Source organism: Limulus polyphemus, unplaced genomic scaffold (genome assembly GCF_000517525.1).
Source record: "Limulus polyphemus unplaced genomic scaffold, Limulus_polyphemus-2.1.2 Scaffold5224, whole genome shotgun sequence".
Taxonomy (NCBI): domain Eukaryota; kingdom Metazoa; phylum Arthropoda; class Merostomata; order Xiphosura; family Limulidae; genus Limulus; species Limulus polyphemus.
This window is the reverse complement of record NW_013670834.1, coordinates 20,123-36,787: the sequence shown is the minus strand read 5'-3', so window position 1 is coordinate 36,787 and position 16,665 is coordinate 20,123. Positions and strand designations below refer to the sequence as shown.

The window sequence follows — 16,665 nt, the reverse complement described above, 5'->3', positions numbered from 1 at the left end:
ATGCTTTGCATTTGGTGGGACATCAAAGGAGTACTTCATTTTGAATTCCTCAAGCCACACAGAACTATCAATGCAAATATCTATAGACATCAACTGGAACATTTAAATCAAGAAATCATTTCATCAGAAATGCCCTTCACTTGTCAATCAGAATGGTGTTCTTCTTCTCCATGACAATGCACGTCCACATGTGGCACGTTTAACACAACATAAAATTATGGAGTTGGGTTGGGAAATTCTCCCCCACCCACCACATTCTCCAGATATGGCACCATCAGATTATCATATTTTTCTTTCGCTTCAACACCATCTTAATGAGAAAATGTATGCAAATATGGAAGGTGTTAAAGAGGACATCAACATGTTTTTTGCTTCAAAGCCAAGTGATTTCTTTAATCAGGGCATTAACAACCTGATTATAAGATGGAAAAGCATCAGATAAGGATGGAGACTATTTCATTAAATAAATGTTTTGTTTTGATATATAAGCTGTTCAGGTTTTTCATCTAAAAAATAGCAACATTAATTTCTTGACAACCTAATACATTATCTACTGAGTCCATACATCCCCCACATCTTTTCTTTCTTTCTGTGCAAGGAGAAATTCTCTGTCTTCTGGTATCTTGACTAGTACAAGGGCATCTTTATAAGCAATATCAAACAGACCATCTAGTTGTTCAGTAAAAGCTGTTTCATTGGCTCTCTCCATCTCTGTTTGTCAAGTGGAATTTTTCCTTAGCTTTCCCAGTTTTCAAAAAGTGTTTCAAGCTATTTGATAGCATGCTGTGCAGATCGTATTGGAATTCTAGCTTTGTTTCAAAATACTGAAACTTCCCGGTGACAGCTGCTGCACTTTCATGGATTGTTTTTTCAAAGTCATGTGATGATAAAAAACACACACACAAGCTCTATTTATCCTACAGTATAACTCACAATTCATATCTCATTTTTGTTTTCTCAAATTCTATTGAATTTATAATCTGTTCAAGTGTCAATTCCTTATAAAGATATATATTGTTCACAGAACTTTATAGAATAAGATTATTCTACAATATTACAGAATATTATGGAACACTACAGAACAATAAAGAATATTGTGGAACTAAATGGAACATTCTAGAAAATTAGAGAAGAGCAAAGAATATTATAGATCTTTAAAGAATGTTCTGGAAAATTCTAGATTGCATTAAGATACAATACAAAATGATTAACAGTTTAAATACATAATATATTTTCCCTTAAATAATTCTTACCATGTTAGCAATTCGCAGATATCCGCAACAAGCCTTCAGTTTAAATCGTAAATTATGATGTATCAGACAATACTAGATCCATAACATAAAAGAACAATTCACAACATACTCAGTCATACTGTCATATTACTGTGTATATGACTAATTTTTAATCATACAAGTATTATATATTACATTGTAGGTTGTGTGTAAACAGACAATGAGCATAAGGCATATTAAGCAAATATGCAGTTTTTATTTTAAACTTCTAGCTAATTGAGCAACCTCAAAATTTTGATAAATATTGTTGAAATTTTGTTCAAACGTTTAATTTACTTATTGGATCAAATTAGTTTGGTGAGAGTATAGAAAATAAAATGTTGCAAAATAAGGACCACCCTAATATATATAAAACATGACAGAAATATCAAACTTGTGAAGTCAAAAGGTGTTCTCACTGTTTAAGTGTATTACACACACAAAGGAGAAAGTTGAGCTCACCAAACAAACAAGTTTTTAACATTTTCCTAATATGAAAATGTATTTATGATAGATACTCACTTCTTCATACAGAATATCTATATCCTTTACACATGCCGCTAGCCTTGAGCTAACTCCCACCTTCGACTCAAATGTTTAACGTGAACTGCACTGGTGCATATTGACATCATCATGTAACAATAGCCCTCCATTAATAGGAGGTTGACAACCTCCATGCACAGTAACTCTCCTTAAGCACTTGCACTCATAATAACTTCATACTTAGATGGGGCAAGAAAAAGTGTACTGGAAGTGGGGAGATTGGGTAGGTATGTGTACAGAGATATCTATCGGAAATACAGTTTCTGATTAAGAAAATGTTAACTTCTGAGACAACACCTCATCTCTACATAAAGAATAGCTAGAGTTCCTGACTGAAACACTGGAAGGGCCAGTGCAAATTTAAATCTAGGTGAGCTCCTTTCAGAAAACACCCAAAGGGAAAGCCCATGGAGTGCGACACCAAATGGCAGGAGCTTCATAGCAGCACATTTGTGGGAGACTGCATATCATCTTGATTAGGGTATACTTTTTCCCTGGAATGTAAAGGGAAGAGAAGCATATAAACCCCAAATGTTTCAGGGATGGATGGAATAAGAACATGACCATCTGAGCATTTGCACACAAGGGTCAGCAAACTAGTAATTGTAGTGTGGTCTGGGCACGGCAGCTGTTTAAGGGATGATCTGCACTACACTGACAATGTCATCATCACCTTATTTCTCTCCATATTGTGCTGAGCTTAATCAGTGAGGAACTCTCCAAGGTCCACCACCACAACAGCTAGGGGTAAGGGTCTCTTGTGTCCCACTTGAAGAGAGAGAGGGTGGAGTTGCATTGGGGAGACCCGAAGAAGTGCCTGGATCCTCTTTGGATGCCTGCCATAAAGGCCTTTTACTGGAGACTGTGCAATGGGTGACCACGAAACCCTATTTTTTAAAGCTAACAAGTATGAGCCAAAGTGGGCAGTCACTTCCCTGGTTCTGGCTTTCTCTATGATGGTCCACCTTGACAATGGGCACTGGTAGAGCCAGGGTGGATGGGTTGAGCACTCTCCACTACTTCTGACCTGATGTGGATTTTAGGAATTAAACATATCCTGGGATGCAACACCAGCCACATGGCAGTATCTTGTTAAACAAATGGAGAGAAAAAAGAAAACATATCCATATCAAAAATGGTGAGTTGGTTGAAGAATGGTGATTGGGGGGAAAACAAAATCCTGTGGGAGACAATACAGCCAGGTGATAAAGATAACGAGTGACGAACATGTGGAGAGTTGTCTATATGCTCACCTGGAGGACCTCTCCATAGGCTGGCATGAATGAGAAATGTGAGAATGAGACAGGCAGAAAACCTGATACAACAAAATATGAAATATCCTGTGAGTATCAATATTTAGGGAAGAATACAACAACTGGAAGAGTTAACAGACCCATCTGGTAAGGGTAGCAGGTGAGAGGTCCCTAGATGAAGAATGGTCTCAGTGTAGAAACAGATAATGGCAAGGACCCTAGAAGGGAGAAGTTCACCCAAGTAACATTGAACAGCCCGAACTGGACATGGGAGTCAATTCAGGTCTGAATAAGTACAAGGTGAGAGATAGAAGATAATGAACAATCACCCTCCCAAGCAGCTAAAGTTTTAGGAAGAAAGGACCAGTCCAGGAAGAGGAGTAAATAAGAGCAATGCAACAGAGTGCAAAAAGCATCAAAAGCATAAATATATGAATGACAGTGATCATAGGCAAGAATAAGAATTAGTATTTTTATGAAAAAATTACCTAACTTCAACGGTGGAAAATTTGGCGTGTGATCAGTGAGAGACAAAGCTAGCTAGCTTCCTGTTACGTGAAATATATCTCCATCAACTCTTTCATTGTGAACCCTTGATAAGATATCAAGGAAATTCCAAACTAGAAAGAAGACTTTATATTGCTTGTAAGTTCGTGAAACTTTTGTTTATAAATCATTGTTTGTAATAACTATTTGTAATAATTGTTACTGTAAATTGTATTGTTGTGTATATATTAAAATGTGTTTGTGTTAAAAAAGAAAACTATGTATCAACCTTGTTGGCCAATATTACAAACTGACTATATATCGGCATATATTTAAATACTAAATCCAAAGCACAATTTAATTACTAAATTTAAATTATCAGTTAACTCAGCTTTGGATCATTTGAAATTCTAATATGTAACATCATTTAACAAAGAAAAATTTAAAATGGACTATTGAAACTTTGCCATTTACTTAATTGATCCTGTCTCCTATATTCATTATTGACAATGGAAGAGGTAGAAGTCAGTATGGTATAAGCAAATTTTGAGAGTATAATGAACAGTTGAATAACTTGATTTATAAGATATTCAAGGATTTTTTCTAAACTGTTAATGTTAAAGATCAATGACTGGCTAATTAATGTTGTTGGCCTATCACTAGAATTTAACCTGAGTCTCTATGACTATGGTTGCTTCCAATTTCGTCTTCACTCTGTGTGCCGTGACTTTTTTTTTGCTTGTTTCTAATTTTTGCTTACAGTTTTCTCTTAAAAATAATAGTTTGTCAGCAGATCTGTTTACATTACTTTGACGTAAACTTTGCATAACTTTCTTTTAAGAACCAGGTAGTAAATTTAGACCTGGATTTCCAGTGAAAACACCACATAATACATTCCATAGCTAAGAGGTGAAGGCTGAGCTTTACTAAGATGAGAGTTGAAGAAAATACCCAGACATACCAGAGATGAAAGTGTCCCTTTCCTAAAAATCCTGAAAATAATCAAAGCCAAGTAGGGGGCGGGGCACCCAAAATCCTGCATTTTAGTACTTAAAATTCACTTAAACAAGTTACCCCATTTTTCTTACATAAATGAATATCAAATACATGTGAGAAATATCAAATCTGATTACCCTAGTTAATGGATAATTTTCAAGAGTGCATTCTTTGGAATTCATAATTTTCACTATTGGATGTCAAAACTTATATAAAGTAATGCTTTTATAACTTGCACTCAGTACTGCATATGTGTTTTTGAAATGTGTACGATTCAACTGAGACTAAACAGTTCACACTATTATGAAATTGAATAGATTCATTATTAAAACATTGCTAAAAATAAATCAGACGTATATTTATTGTAAAATCAAACTCATTCGCCGAATGTAAACAAACCGCGCGATTGCATAAACGCTTATCTTGGAACACCAAAATCCGATAAATAATTTAAAAAAATGTGTTTATCCGGAAGAAAACCGGAGGTTTTCAGGATTTTTTAGAAATATCCAGAAGAATTTCATTATTAAAGATTACATGCCATAATGATTGTTCTGTAGGTTTCTATTTCCTTAGTCACTTCTGTTCAGTCTCCTGAATAATTTGTTTCCAGAAGTGTTCTCTGCATAACATTTACAGAACCTACATTTTATAAATATTTCTCGTTACCTAATGAATATCAGACTAGTTATCAAGTTATATTTTTGTGCCATGACCAAAGTATTTTTTGAACATGCTTCTTCTTCCATTTGACTCTCTGGTGATGTAAACTTTGTAAAGTATAATTGACATGAAAATGTACTTCCGAATACCACGTAGAACTTAAAGTAGAGATTGAGGTTGTAGTTGAGATGACGGTGCACCATGTAAAACTTGATGTAAAGAGACTGAGGTTGTAGTTGAGATGAAGGTGCACCATGTAGAACTTGAAGTAAAGAGACTGGGGTTGTAGTTGAGATGAAGGTGCACCATGTAGAACTTGATGTAGAGATTGAGGTTGTAGTTGAGATGAGGGTGCACCATGTAGAACTTAAAGTAGAGATTGAGGTTGTAGTTGAGATGAAGGTGCATCATGTAGAACTTAAAGTAGAGATTGAGGTTGTAGTTGAGATGACGGTGCACCATGTAAAACTTGATGTAAAGAGACTGAGGTTGTAGTTGAGATGACGGTGCACCATGTAAAACTTAAAGTAGAGATTGAGGTTGTAGTTGAGATGACGGTGCACCATGTAAAACTTAAAGTAAAGAGACTGGGGTTGTAGTTGAGATGAAGGTGCACCATGTAAAACTTAAAGTAAAGAGACTGGGGTTGTAGTTGAGATGAAGGTGCACCATGTAGAACTTGATGTAGAGATTGAGGTTGTAGTTGAGATGACGGTGCACCATGTAGAACTTAAAGTAGAGATTGAGGTTGTAGTTGAGATGAAGGTGCAACTGAATAATACACCAAGGAATTAAAGAGGCAGTTTCTTAAATGAAGAGTTTTTCCTAGCAGTGGTAAGAGTTATGTTCGTATTCAAAGTCTGTCATTGGGAAAAAAAGTATTACAATATGCATGTTACTAATTGTTATGGACAATTTTCTAATCTTATATCTAAGTTCAACAAAGCAAATATGATATTTATAGATACGTCATTTAAAACTGTTATTATCTTTAACAATTTTTTTAAGTCAGAGTTTAGCATAATTACCCAAGTTTAATTTTGTACATACATGCAAAGCAGTGAAGACTAACTGGCTAAATTTGTATAATAATAAATAATTCAGTAGAACAGAACAACAAGAAAAACTTACATATCTTGCTACACATTTTTCCCTCTCATTTGCCTGCTTCTGGTATGTACATAAGTCAGAAATAGTTTCTATTCCTTGTGTGCCACTGATTGTTAGCAAAAGATAAATTGACCCTGCTCCGTCCTCCAAATCCTTCCATAAACTGTGCGTTTTCTCCTTTTCTAAGGTATTTAAGTCGATTAAACATCTACATAATAAAGGAAAAGTGTAAAATCAACAGAAAAATGTTCACAGACACAACACATTTTTCGTTATAGCTCTTAAGGTAGACCAACTTTTTGTTACTTTGTTTTGAAAAAAAAAAATGGTAAAAAGATTTAAGCTATACATCTCTATTTATTTTGGGTACATTCAAACTAAGAGATGAGTGAATATATTTTTTTTGTTATGAATTCGTCACGTTACCCATTTAACAAAAATTCACAAATTTGTTTAGTTTCAACTGTATACTTTTATTAACTTTCATATTTTCTTTATATTCTACCTGTTATTTCTCTTGCATAATACAACATTCTTGAAACATTTATTTTATACAAAGATCCAAATGTCTTCCTCATATTATCTAAATTATTTACCTTACCTGCCCATGACATCATCCCTGTTATGATAATCTCTATTCCAAACAGTAATTTCCAATATCTTGGATTGATCATAATACATATGAAGATCAAACTGTTCCAGCCACTTAGGATTTGTAGTTTTGATGGCATTCTGTGGTGTAAAAAAAAAAAGTACGTGTTTTAAATTGTTTAAAATCTCACTTTAGTAAGAATAATATAAATTCATATTTTCATATAAAACAAGTGACAGAAAATATTAGATATAGTAAACTTCAATTAAGGAAGACAAATTATAACAAAATTTTAGATAAATTTGTTAAATACAATTTTTAAAAATAAAACTCAAACCCATTTAATTCATTCACCAACAAATTTATAAAGAAATTAATCTTGAATGTTTGATAAAAGTTCATATTAGAAAACATTTTGTTTGTCTCTTAAACAATTTGGTTTTTGTTTTTAAAAACGTACTTGTGCACATTCAGGACAATTATAGTGCAAGCATTTCAGTTTAAAAAAACAGAAAGAAATTATATCAATAAATTTTAATAACTGATTAATAATTATATTTCAAGTGGAACTCAAATAATAAAAGAAGGACCCATAGAAAAAGCCATTCTAGATGGTATTAAGATCCAATAAGTTAAATACGACTAACTAGCTGTACTAATACTGTTGACAATACCCAACTTCAAAAACCATATATCTACTAACAAAACAATAATTCACATGTCATGAAGACATTTTGCATTCATTTAAATCTACCATGATAAAAGTTAATAATCATCCACCAATAGCAAGACTGCAATAATTTCACTCTCAACATGATGTTTAACCTAACCCAGCATCAGAGAGATGGTTTACACACACTCTTCTACCTAGATGTGAAAATACTGTAGTATTTCAAGGATTTTTGGCAAAGTAGAGAAGTCAGGGCCTGATGGGTGTTACAGTTGGGCCACAAATAATGACGGAACATAGATTTATACAAGGAACAAATATTCAATGGAGATTCTTTACAGTTGACAATGAAAAATAAAACAAATTCACTACCATGCAAGGCAAGTGATTAAAAAAAATCAATGAAGAACTTAGTAAACAATATGCTCTTACTAGTGCATGTTCTTCCCCCTTTAACTTAGTCTAGCATATAAAAGAGTTACTAAAAGAACATAGATTTATACAAGGAACAAATATTCAATGGAGATTCTTTACAGTTGATAATGAAAAATAAAACAAATTCACTACCATGCAAGGCAAGTGATTAAAAAAAACAATGAAGAACTTAGTAAACAATATGCTCTTACTAGTGCATGTTCCTCCCTCTTTAACTTAGGCTAGCATATAAAAGAGTTACTAAAAGAGAATGTCCCAAAGTTAAAATGTAACACAATAAAGTAAACCCTCACTTTAGCTTCTATAAACCTGAAACCTATGCTCTACTATCCTATGAAGCAACTTACACACAGCTCACTCATTTGGGAATTTAACAACTACTTAATTACATTATGGGCAAAAGCCAAGTAGTGCCTACACAAATGAAAATGTAAGTTAATCTGAAGTTGAGAAGTCCCCAGAGTGTAAAACTACATAAAAATACACCAATTACCAGTAATCAAAAAGTGAACTTTAAGAGTTCTGAAGTAGAAGTTAAAGTTACAGAAACAATACAAAAACAATGTTTAGGTCCAAATGAAACTAACTCAATTAGTCTATGTATATCCCTTTGAAATTTATACATGTGTAAATTTCTTGATAACCTGGTAAAATCTGTGTCAAATTTCTAAAAATCTTGGTGAAAATTCTGCATAAAAAAACCCTTAAAATCTGATCTCTCGGGCCCCAACACTGTTGTGAATATGGCAATAAACCCTTGAGTTTCTGAAACAAGAAAACAGTGACTGGTGCCTGTTAGATAAGTTGGCCAATGGCAGTGAAGATCATGGACAAGTCCACCCACAACTACTGCAATATTTGCTGACAAGAATGATTTGGCAGGCTAATTAAAAAGAAGATCCTTATTCCAGCAAGAAAATCAGACAAAGAAGTGCATAATCTCCATTTGACCTAATAAGCCTCTGTTGAAGATCAAAATTAGAAATTTGCTTGAGCAATGTTATGTTCCAACCTTGGAAATTATAGAGAGAAAAAACAGGGAACTTAACTTTAAACTCGAAGAGTGGAAAACAAGTAGTACAGCCTGGTACTACAATATTATATAAAATAATAATAAGGTAATACTCTCAAATCAACTGTCTTTTCATACATTAAAATTTTTCTAACAATTATCAACCTTTAATGATAACAATACAAGAGTACAGTAAACATTAACATTAAGCTGTGGGATGTTGCAGTGATTTGTTGCAGGTGGAAAGATAGAGAAAAAGACTCATTGTTGAAGTCAAAACAGAATAAAATACTTTATTCATTGAAGTAAAAAAAAACAAAAAACGGGAAAGTTGAAAAATAAACACAAGTGATCATCTTAATGGTTGGAAAATGTAAAAAAAGGTTAACTTGAAGTACATACACATGATCAGCACTGTAATAGAATGAAAAAGGGACAGGACTTCTACACACGAGTCTTGGCTACTTGAGGTGAAATAAATTAATTTAACTCCTCAAAGGTTAGAGAAAATTTGTCTGAGACTGTCAAAACTGCATCCATAATACAAGTTTTCTCTGCAGCTGATAAATCAGAAAACAAGTCATAATGCAACTCTTCTGCAAAACAGCAGATGGATCTCTCAAATAACCAGGCCAAAAAAAAAGTATCATCTCAGGTTTAATTTTACACATGATCTGAACCAGATTTAATATTCCAAAAATAAAACGGAGGTATAATAATTTACTAAGCTTTAATGTGCACTTATCAAGTTGTTGACTATAGCACACTGGTCAACAGAAAATTCCCATGAGGTTTCATAGTGTTTTCAAATCTTGCATATAACCTCTGGATCTCTATGTAAGATGTATATGTTTGTATGAAACCCACAGCTCAAATCGTAGTACACACTGGAATGTCACTTCAACACTTTTTAAAACCTTTTAGACAATAAATAATCTTTATAAAGCAAACTATGTTTTAATTTGACCACACACACACATAAAATGTATCAAAGAAGATTGTCACCACAGCATTACCTCATTCTGGGATGTTGCAACAGCAAACTCATGCTGCCCGAGTATAAAACAGATATTTACTCTGTGTGTATGTATGTATGTATGTATGCAACATCTCCCATAGATTTTATTCAATGTATATGGCCCTTTAGGCTTGATAAACACTAGTTGTTAAAGTAGCAAATAAATAACAATCTTACTCTTTTGAACTTAAAATGAACTAATATACACTGTTGTTTAGAGAAGCTAGTGACAAATCCATACTGTATACACTTCTTTTTTGTTCTGTTACATCCAAGGTGTATTGGGTTATCATAATTCATGCACTTGTAGCACACACGTACAGCACAGTTTAATCAGCTGATCAGTCTTGTGAAAGTAACAGTGGATAAAATGTCTTCTGAACAGAAACTATAGTTTTTCATTGTCACAAGTTTTTAAATATTTTTTTAGTTTATATTTTGTTAACTTATTGTTTAAATTTTTAATTTGGGCAATTTACTTTCTAGTTTTCATTAATTGAAAAACTTCTGGTAGAGGTATTTTTAGTTAATTTTTAACCACTTGTAAAATGATATAGCATGATCTGGTACTTCTTTTAATGGAATTCGAGCACTGATGAAACCCAATAATTAAATCACAATAATACATTTTCTGGATACATAGATAAATATTTCTACCTTGCTCCTGTACTTTTCATTCCCAAGTCTAAATTTCACATAGGGGTCACTAAAGCCATTCTCGTCCATTGGGAGAAAGTTTTTTCCTTCCACTAGGACAATTGTTACTACACAGTCCCACAGTTGAGTCTTCTGCTTTTTTTACAGATATATCTCCAGCCAGCTTTATGTTCTTGTTGAAATACTGCATCAAATAAAAGTTTGCTTGGGTTAAACAGCAGTCATATCACATCCTTTACAAACACTATGGAAATCGAAACTTTTTTTTTTAATATGATAATTAACTATAAGTCTCTTTTCTTAGCAAGCTATTTTTTCAACAACAACACTTATTTCATTTCCATGAATTGAGTCTGCATATCCTATCATATTAAACAATCTGAAAGAGCTTGGTCCACCTTTTCATTTTTGGAATTTCACATATCGAATAATGTAAGACAATGAGAAAAGTAGCAAGGATCTGAAACCAAACAAACATGACTGTATAATTCTGATTTAGAAATGACTCCGGTTACTTTCCATTTTTCAAACTAACAAAATATAACTTACGCACAACGCATCTATAGAATTAAAGCAAATTATAAATATTTATAAATAATTTAAGATTCTACTTCATAACCTTTGTAAACTGATAATTTGTGAAGAGCACCTTCTTTAGAAATTTAGTACTTTTCAGGACCCGAGTTTTCTGCCTTTCACTGTCCTGCTCAAACCTTTTTTGTCTATATGATGCATGTGTACGTGCTGTTAGTAACTACAATTTCAATTGGTGTCTTTTATGTAATGGTAATGGAAATATTTCTCATATTGTTTGTTGAATTTTGTGAAAAGCTATTAGAAGGCCAAATGTGCTAGCCATTTCCAATTTCAAAGTGATAAACTAGAGGAAAGGTAGCTTGTCAACACCTCACACTGCCACCAATTCTTGGGATTGACTGTCACATTATAATGCTCTAAGGCTGAAAAGGTGAGCATGTTCAGTGATGGGATTCAAACCCACAACTCACAGACTGCGAGTCCTGAGTGCTCTAACCACCAGGCTATTTGTTCAGTTTGCTTTCAGGTATGTTGCACTTATTACACAGTCTGATAGTGAAATCTAGTGAATTCAACTTTTTCTTTTCTATGCCATACAGACAGATACATAGAAGGGTCAAATTCTAAAATTTATATTTGACACTACCTAAACCAATAATGTTAACTATTTAACTTTTATTATTTTCAACTGAACAGCGTGTTTAATTATTTAACTCTGGTCAAACCAACTAAAACTGAAAAATGGCTAATGCATGAACATAATATGTATACATTACTGCTCTCTGGTGGCTCAGTGGTAAGTGTGAAGGTTTATAACACTAAAAATCAGTTTCCATACTAACAGCGGTCAAAGTACAGATAACACTTTGAGTTGCTTTGTGCTTGATAACAGCTACAATAACAAAAAAACGTATACATTTTTAAAAGAGAAAAACTTGAATGATATAATATCCGGTTTAGATTCTTAGATGTGAAACTAATCAATAATTATTCTAGGCATACATGATACAGCCTATTACAACTTGAAAAATCGTAGTACTGACTAGTGCTAGTATGTGATGACTATGAAACTAAATACCATGAAATAATATGGAAAACATACAAAATATTAGTCGTATCAAATTATTAGGGGCATATGTAGAATACCTGAATATCTTTGTCACTGTTCCGCTGGGCCAGATGTAAGCCTACGAAGTAATAATGTTAACGTTCGAGGTTTCATCCCCAGTAGTGAAACTGAAATAGTGCAGTAAGCTCATTGTGTAGCTTTGCGTTAAAACTACTACACATGACGCTTTATTTATTACAAAGGTATGCCAAATATCAAAGTATTTTAAAACATCTGTTTTCTACAATAGATTACTAAACGAATTAATATTTTTGTTACGATACATACCTTTAAGGTCATAGCCGCAATCCCACTTAAGCTGTTAGACAATTTAAAAACTTTTTCAATATTTCCCATACTTTAGCATCTGGCGCTATCTGTAATAGTTTGTAATATTTCCCATAATGCCTTAGTTTGACAACACTTTCTAAGACCTAAAATAATATATATATATATTTCTGTTGTTTATATCTTTGATAACTTTTCGCCCCATTACATTGAAATATTATAAATTTAAAATTTCAAACTGAATGGCGCTTTACACGCTCTTGAGTTCAGAGATTAGTTCAGAAACACCTTTGGGTTGAAACACACCTGTCCCTAATTTAGAACTACTGACCAGTGAAAAGGCAGCCAGTCAACAGCACCCACTGCTATTAGGGTTCTATTTAGGTCTTTAATCCGAATAACAAGATTGTTTGTCATTTTCGTAATCCACCGACAACTAAAACTGCAGAGCATGTTCAGCGGCCTCCCGTATCGAACCCTGGACCCTTCGATCCGCTTATCACTTCTAAACTAAGAAAAATATAAAAGTGACAACTCGTTAGCTTGGACACTGCTAGCACAGTTTTTAATTTTTAATACTTCACACGCTCCACTGCAGTTAAAAAACAGCTCCAGCATTTTCGTTCAACTTTCTTTTCCCTTTTTTGTGTGAAGTTAAGCACAAAGCTACAGAATGGGCTATCTGTTCTGTACCAAGTTTCCAGCGTTATATAAGCCTTTAGATTTACCACTGGAGGGGAAGGGGGGGGGGGGGGTAGAATGGTAGTTGAGAAATATATATATATACTATGTTATCTATACAACCACTAAAACTGTGATAAAACTAACGCTTGCCATCGCATATTTTATCCACTCGTTCATTATTGTAAACGTTAGTTGCCTGTGTGGTGTTCTATGCCGCGGAATAAAATAAACACACAGTAACCTAATCACCGAAATAAACAGAATTTTGAGGACATAGTAGAACATCAACTGTAATAGTTTATGGTAGTTGGAACTAAAAAGGTAAGGCTCAGGTAAACACATGCAATTTATTTATATAAGTATAGATTCAAATTTAAGCCGGTTGTACGGAATGGTAGGACTACTTGAAAAGGTTTAAACTTAATAGAAAATGAAAAAATGTATTTATATTTACTGATTAAAAAAAAAAACTAACTGGATGAAATTAAAAATGTTGAAGAGAAGTTGTGACGGTAACAATTTAAAAACCTCACGGCACAGCTTTTGAAAGCTTTATCATCCAAATATGAGGTTGAATTCTTACTTCAACGATGATAAATTGTCGCGATTAGGGTGATAAAATGTCGGTTAGACAGTACATGTATATGGGTATCGTAGCAAATAAACCAGAACACTACAAGCATACTTATCAGATACAACTTCCAACCAAACCTTCTTCCTTTTCAAACATAGGCTTAACAACACAGAGTACTAAGTAATCGTCCAGCCTTTAACAAAACTGTATCTGAAGTATTTAAGTATACCAAAAGTAAATATGAAACCCAATCTATCATTCGATTAACCATTTGTCACTGTGTTATACAGATTTCAGAGAATTCCTTCCTGCATCAGTAACCCTAGACGAGAACAAATAGAAAAAACAACAAACGAACCAGGCACATTTACTTCTTTTACTCACCACAGTAAATCGATATTCATACAGGTTTTGATGGATATGTAGCATTGTTGCTATTAATTTTTCTTCTGAATTAGCAGACAAGTTGTACTGTAGAAATTAATTCAAACAATGACAACAAAGGAAACAATATCTTTAATCACACTGACCGGCTTCTCATTTTCCATTATGAAAAGAGGCTTTCGTACAACGTCTGCACAAGACAAGTACAGAAATAGTTATGATATACTGTACTTTCAATTCAGACAAAGGATTCAATTAGGGTATCCCATAATCCAAATATATGTACATCATCGAAAGTGACGACTCGCTGTTAACATTTTAACACCACCACCAAAAATACATAACAGTAAAAAAAACGGGTAATTAATTTAGACGTCTCGATTTATTTGTGTGTCAATTTGAGCCATCTGTCTTTCACAGCTACAAAAACGTTGGTAATGTCGTCGTGCCAGACATGGCCTACCTGAAAGTCACCGCTCAACATTTAACGAAACTCACTTTTAACTGTTCAAAACATACCTATTAATATTAAAAATCTTTGAGAAGGCATGGCTTCCAGTTTCTCCTCTGACGAGCCGCCACCGGTCACCGACTATTCCAAATGACATATACTGAGGAAAACTTCCCAACTCATACACATGCTTCTAACAGTTGCGGTATGTTACCTTTACCCAAGTAAAAACATTATCACGTACATATGACCTTTGGACAACAACCGGTAAACGTGAATGTTTGCACGAAAATGAACAAAAAATGACTTCAATATTTGTTTCTTTGTTGAATTTCGCGGAAAGCTTCTCGAAGACTGTCTGCGCTAGCCGTCTCCAATTTATAAACGATAAACTAGGGGGAAGGCGGCTAGTCAACACCACCCATCACCTACTGTGGGATTGACCATCATACTATAACATCCCTACAGCTGAAAGGGCGAGCATGTTCGGTAACGGAATTTAAGCCCACGACCCACAGGTTGCAAATCGAACGCCCTAACCACAAGGCCATGCCAGTTTTCTTACCTGAATATACCGGACTCAAGTAATATTCTATATAACTTATAGAAGAGCGAAATGAGTAGCTATTCCACTTACAACATACCAATATATGTGGGTTATCGTGAAATTTTATACAGTATTGTACGTCAGACTTTCACGAAAATATTGACAAAAGTAGAAAAATGTCAAATTACAAATGTTTTATTTGTAAACAGGCGATTTTTGAATCAGCACTGTAAAACAATAATGATGAAATTACAATAAATCAAAAACATATCAATGAGACTCAAAAATTAAAATGAGTTTTTCCATTACTGGTCCTTGTTGTCATCATTAAAACTCATAACAGATAATGTCTGTGGTCATAGCAGCCAAACGCGTTGGGGATATTCCATCTACCAGATAAGATCCAGATGCCGATTTTAAACTAGCCAGGAACTACGGAAGATCAGTTAAGGGTTAGGAACCCAATGTCTGAACTCCTAATGCCTTTCACTGTCTGCAGCCAGTTGTGGGAAGGCAGTTAAATTATTTTGCTACAACCTTAAAGTAGAAATAACAATGTATAACAATAATAATTATTTTATGAATAATGTTTAATTACTTATAAATAAATTGAAAAATAATGATTATAAGGATTGGCATATACAAAAAAAAATATTATTTCACAATAAACGTGAAATAATATTAAAAGTTTGTCTGTTTGTAGTAAAACACAAAGCTGCACAAGGGGGGGGGGGTATCTGTCCTCTGCCCAGCACTGGGAGGCTTATTAAAAACTAAACTCTCGATTACGGAAATTATCTTGCGAAAAACATAAAGGTCGTTAGTTACTCAAGGTCATCCTTGGCCTATAAGTAACTAACTTTAAAATATTTAGGTATTTTGTTCATCATACCAGGGCGGAAAGCCCAACTTCAGGTAGATGGACTTGTCTCTTCTCACTCGGTTTACACTAGAACAATTTTTGAAGAGAAAGGTAGAATGATGGGGAATTACGAATTATTAAGGTAAGGGTTTTAGTTCCGTTTAACATCATTTATAATTACTAAATAAAAGGGGTGGAGGATGGGAGTCTTGTAGAAATATAGGATGGTCTATTAACTCTATTTCTACTATGAGAATATTTTGCCTTTTTTTTACATATCATAAAAGGGTGGAGGTTGGAAGTTTTACATTATAGGAATATAGGGTGGTTTATTTGTACTTTAAGATCGTATTTAAATAATTTAGTTGCCTTCCCACGACTGGCTGCAGACAGTGAAAGACTGTGGGTTCAAGCACTCAACTCCTAACCCTTAACTGATTTTCCGTTATCGTTGTCTGGATCTTGTCTGATAGATGGAATATCCCCAACACTTTTGGGGCTATTGCCACAGGAATTATCTGTTA

General features: G+C 33.8%; 1 protein-coding gene across 1 annotated transcript in view; it reads right to left on the bottom strand.

The window, feature by feature from the left end:
• LOC106472294 (multiple C2 and transmembrane domain-containing protein 1-like) overlaps positions 1-16,665 on the bottom strand; it is a gene marked incomplete at its 5' end in the record, with an annotated part of 58,043 nt that overhangs the window by 23,163 nt on the left and 18,215 nt on the right. The window contains 5 exon segments of the mRNA XM_022400891.1: positions 3,068-3,129; positions 6,344-6,530; positions 6,924-7,054; positions 10,707-10,850; positions 10,852-10,890. Of these exon segments, the coding sequence (XP_022256599.1) occupies positions 3,068-3,129; positions 6,344-6,530; positions 6,924-7,054; positions 10,707-10,850; positions 10,852-10,890 (563 nt within the window).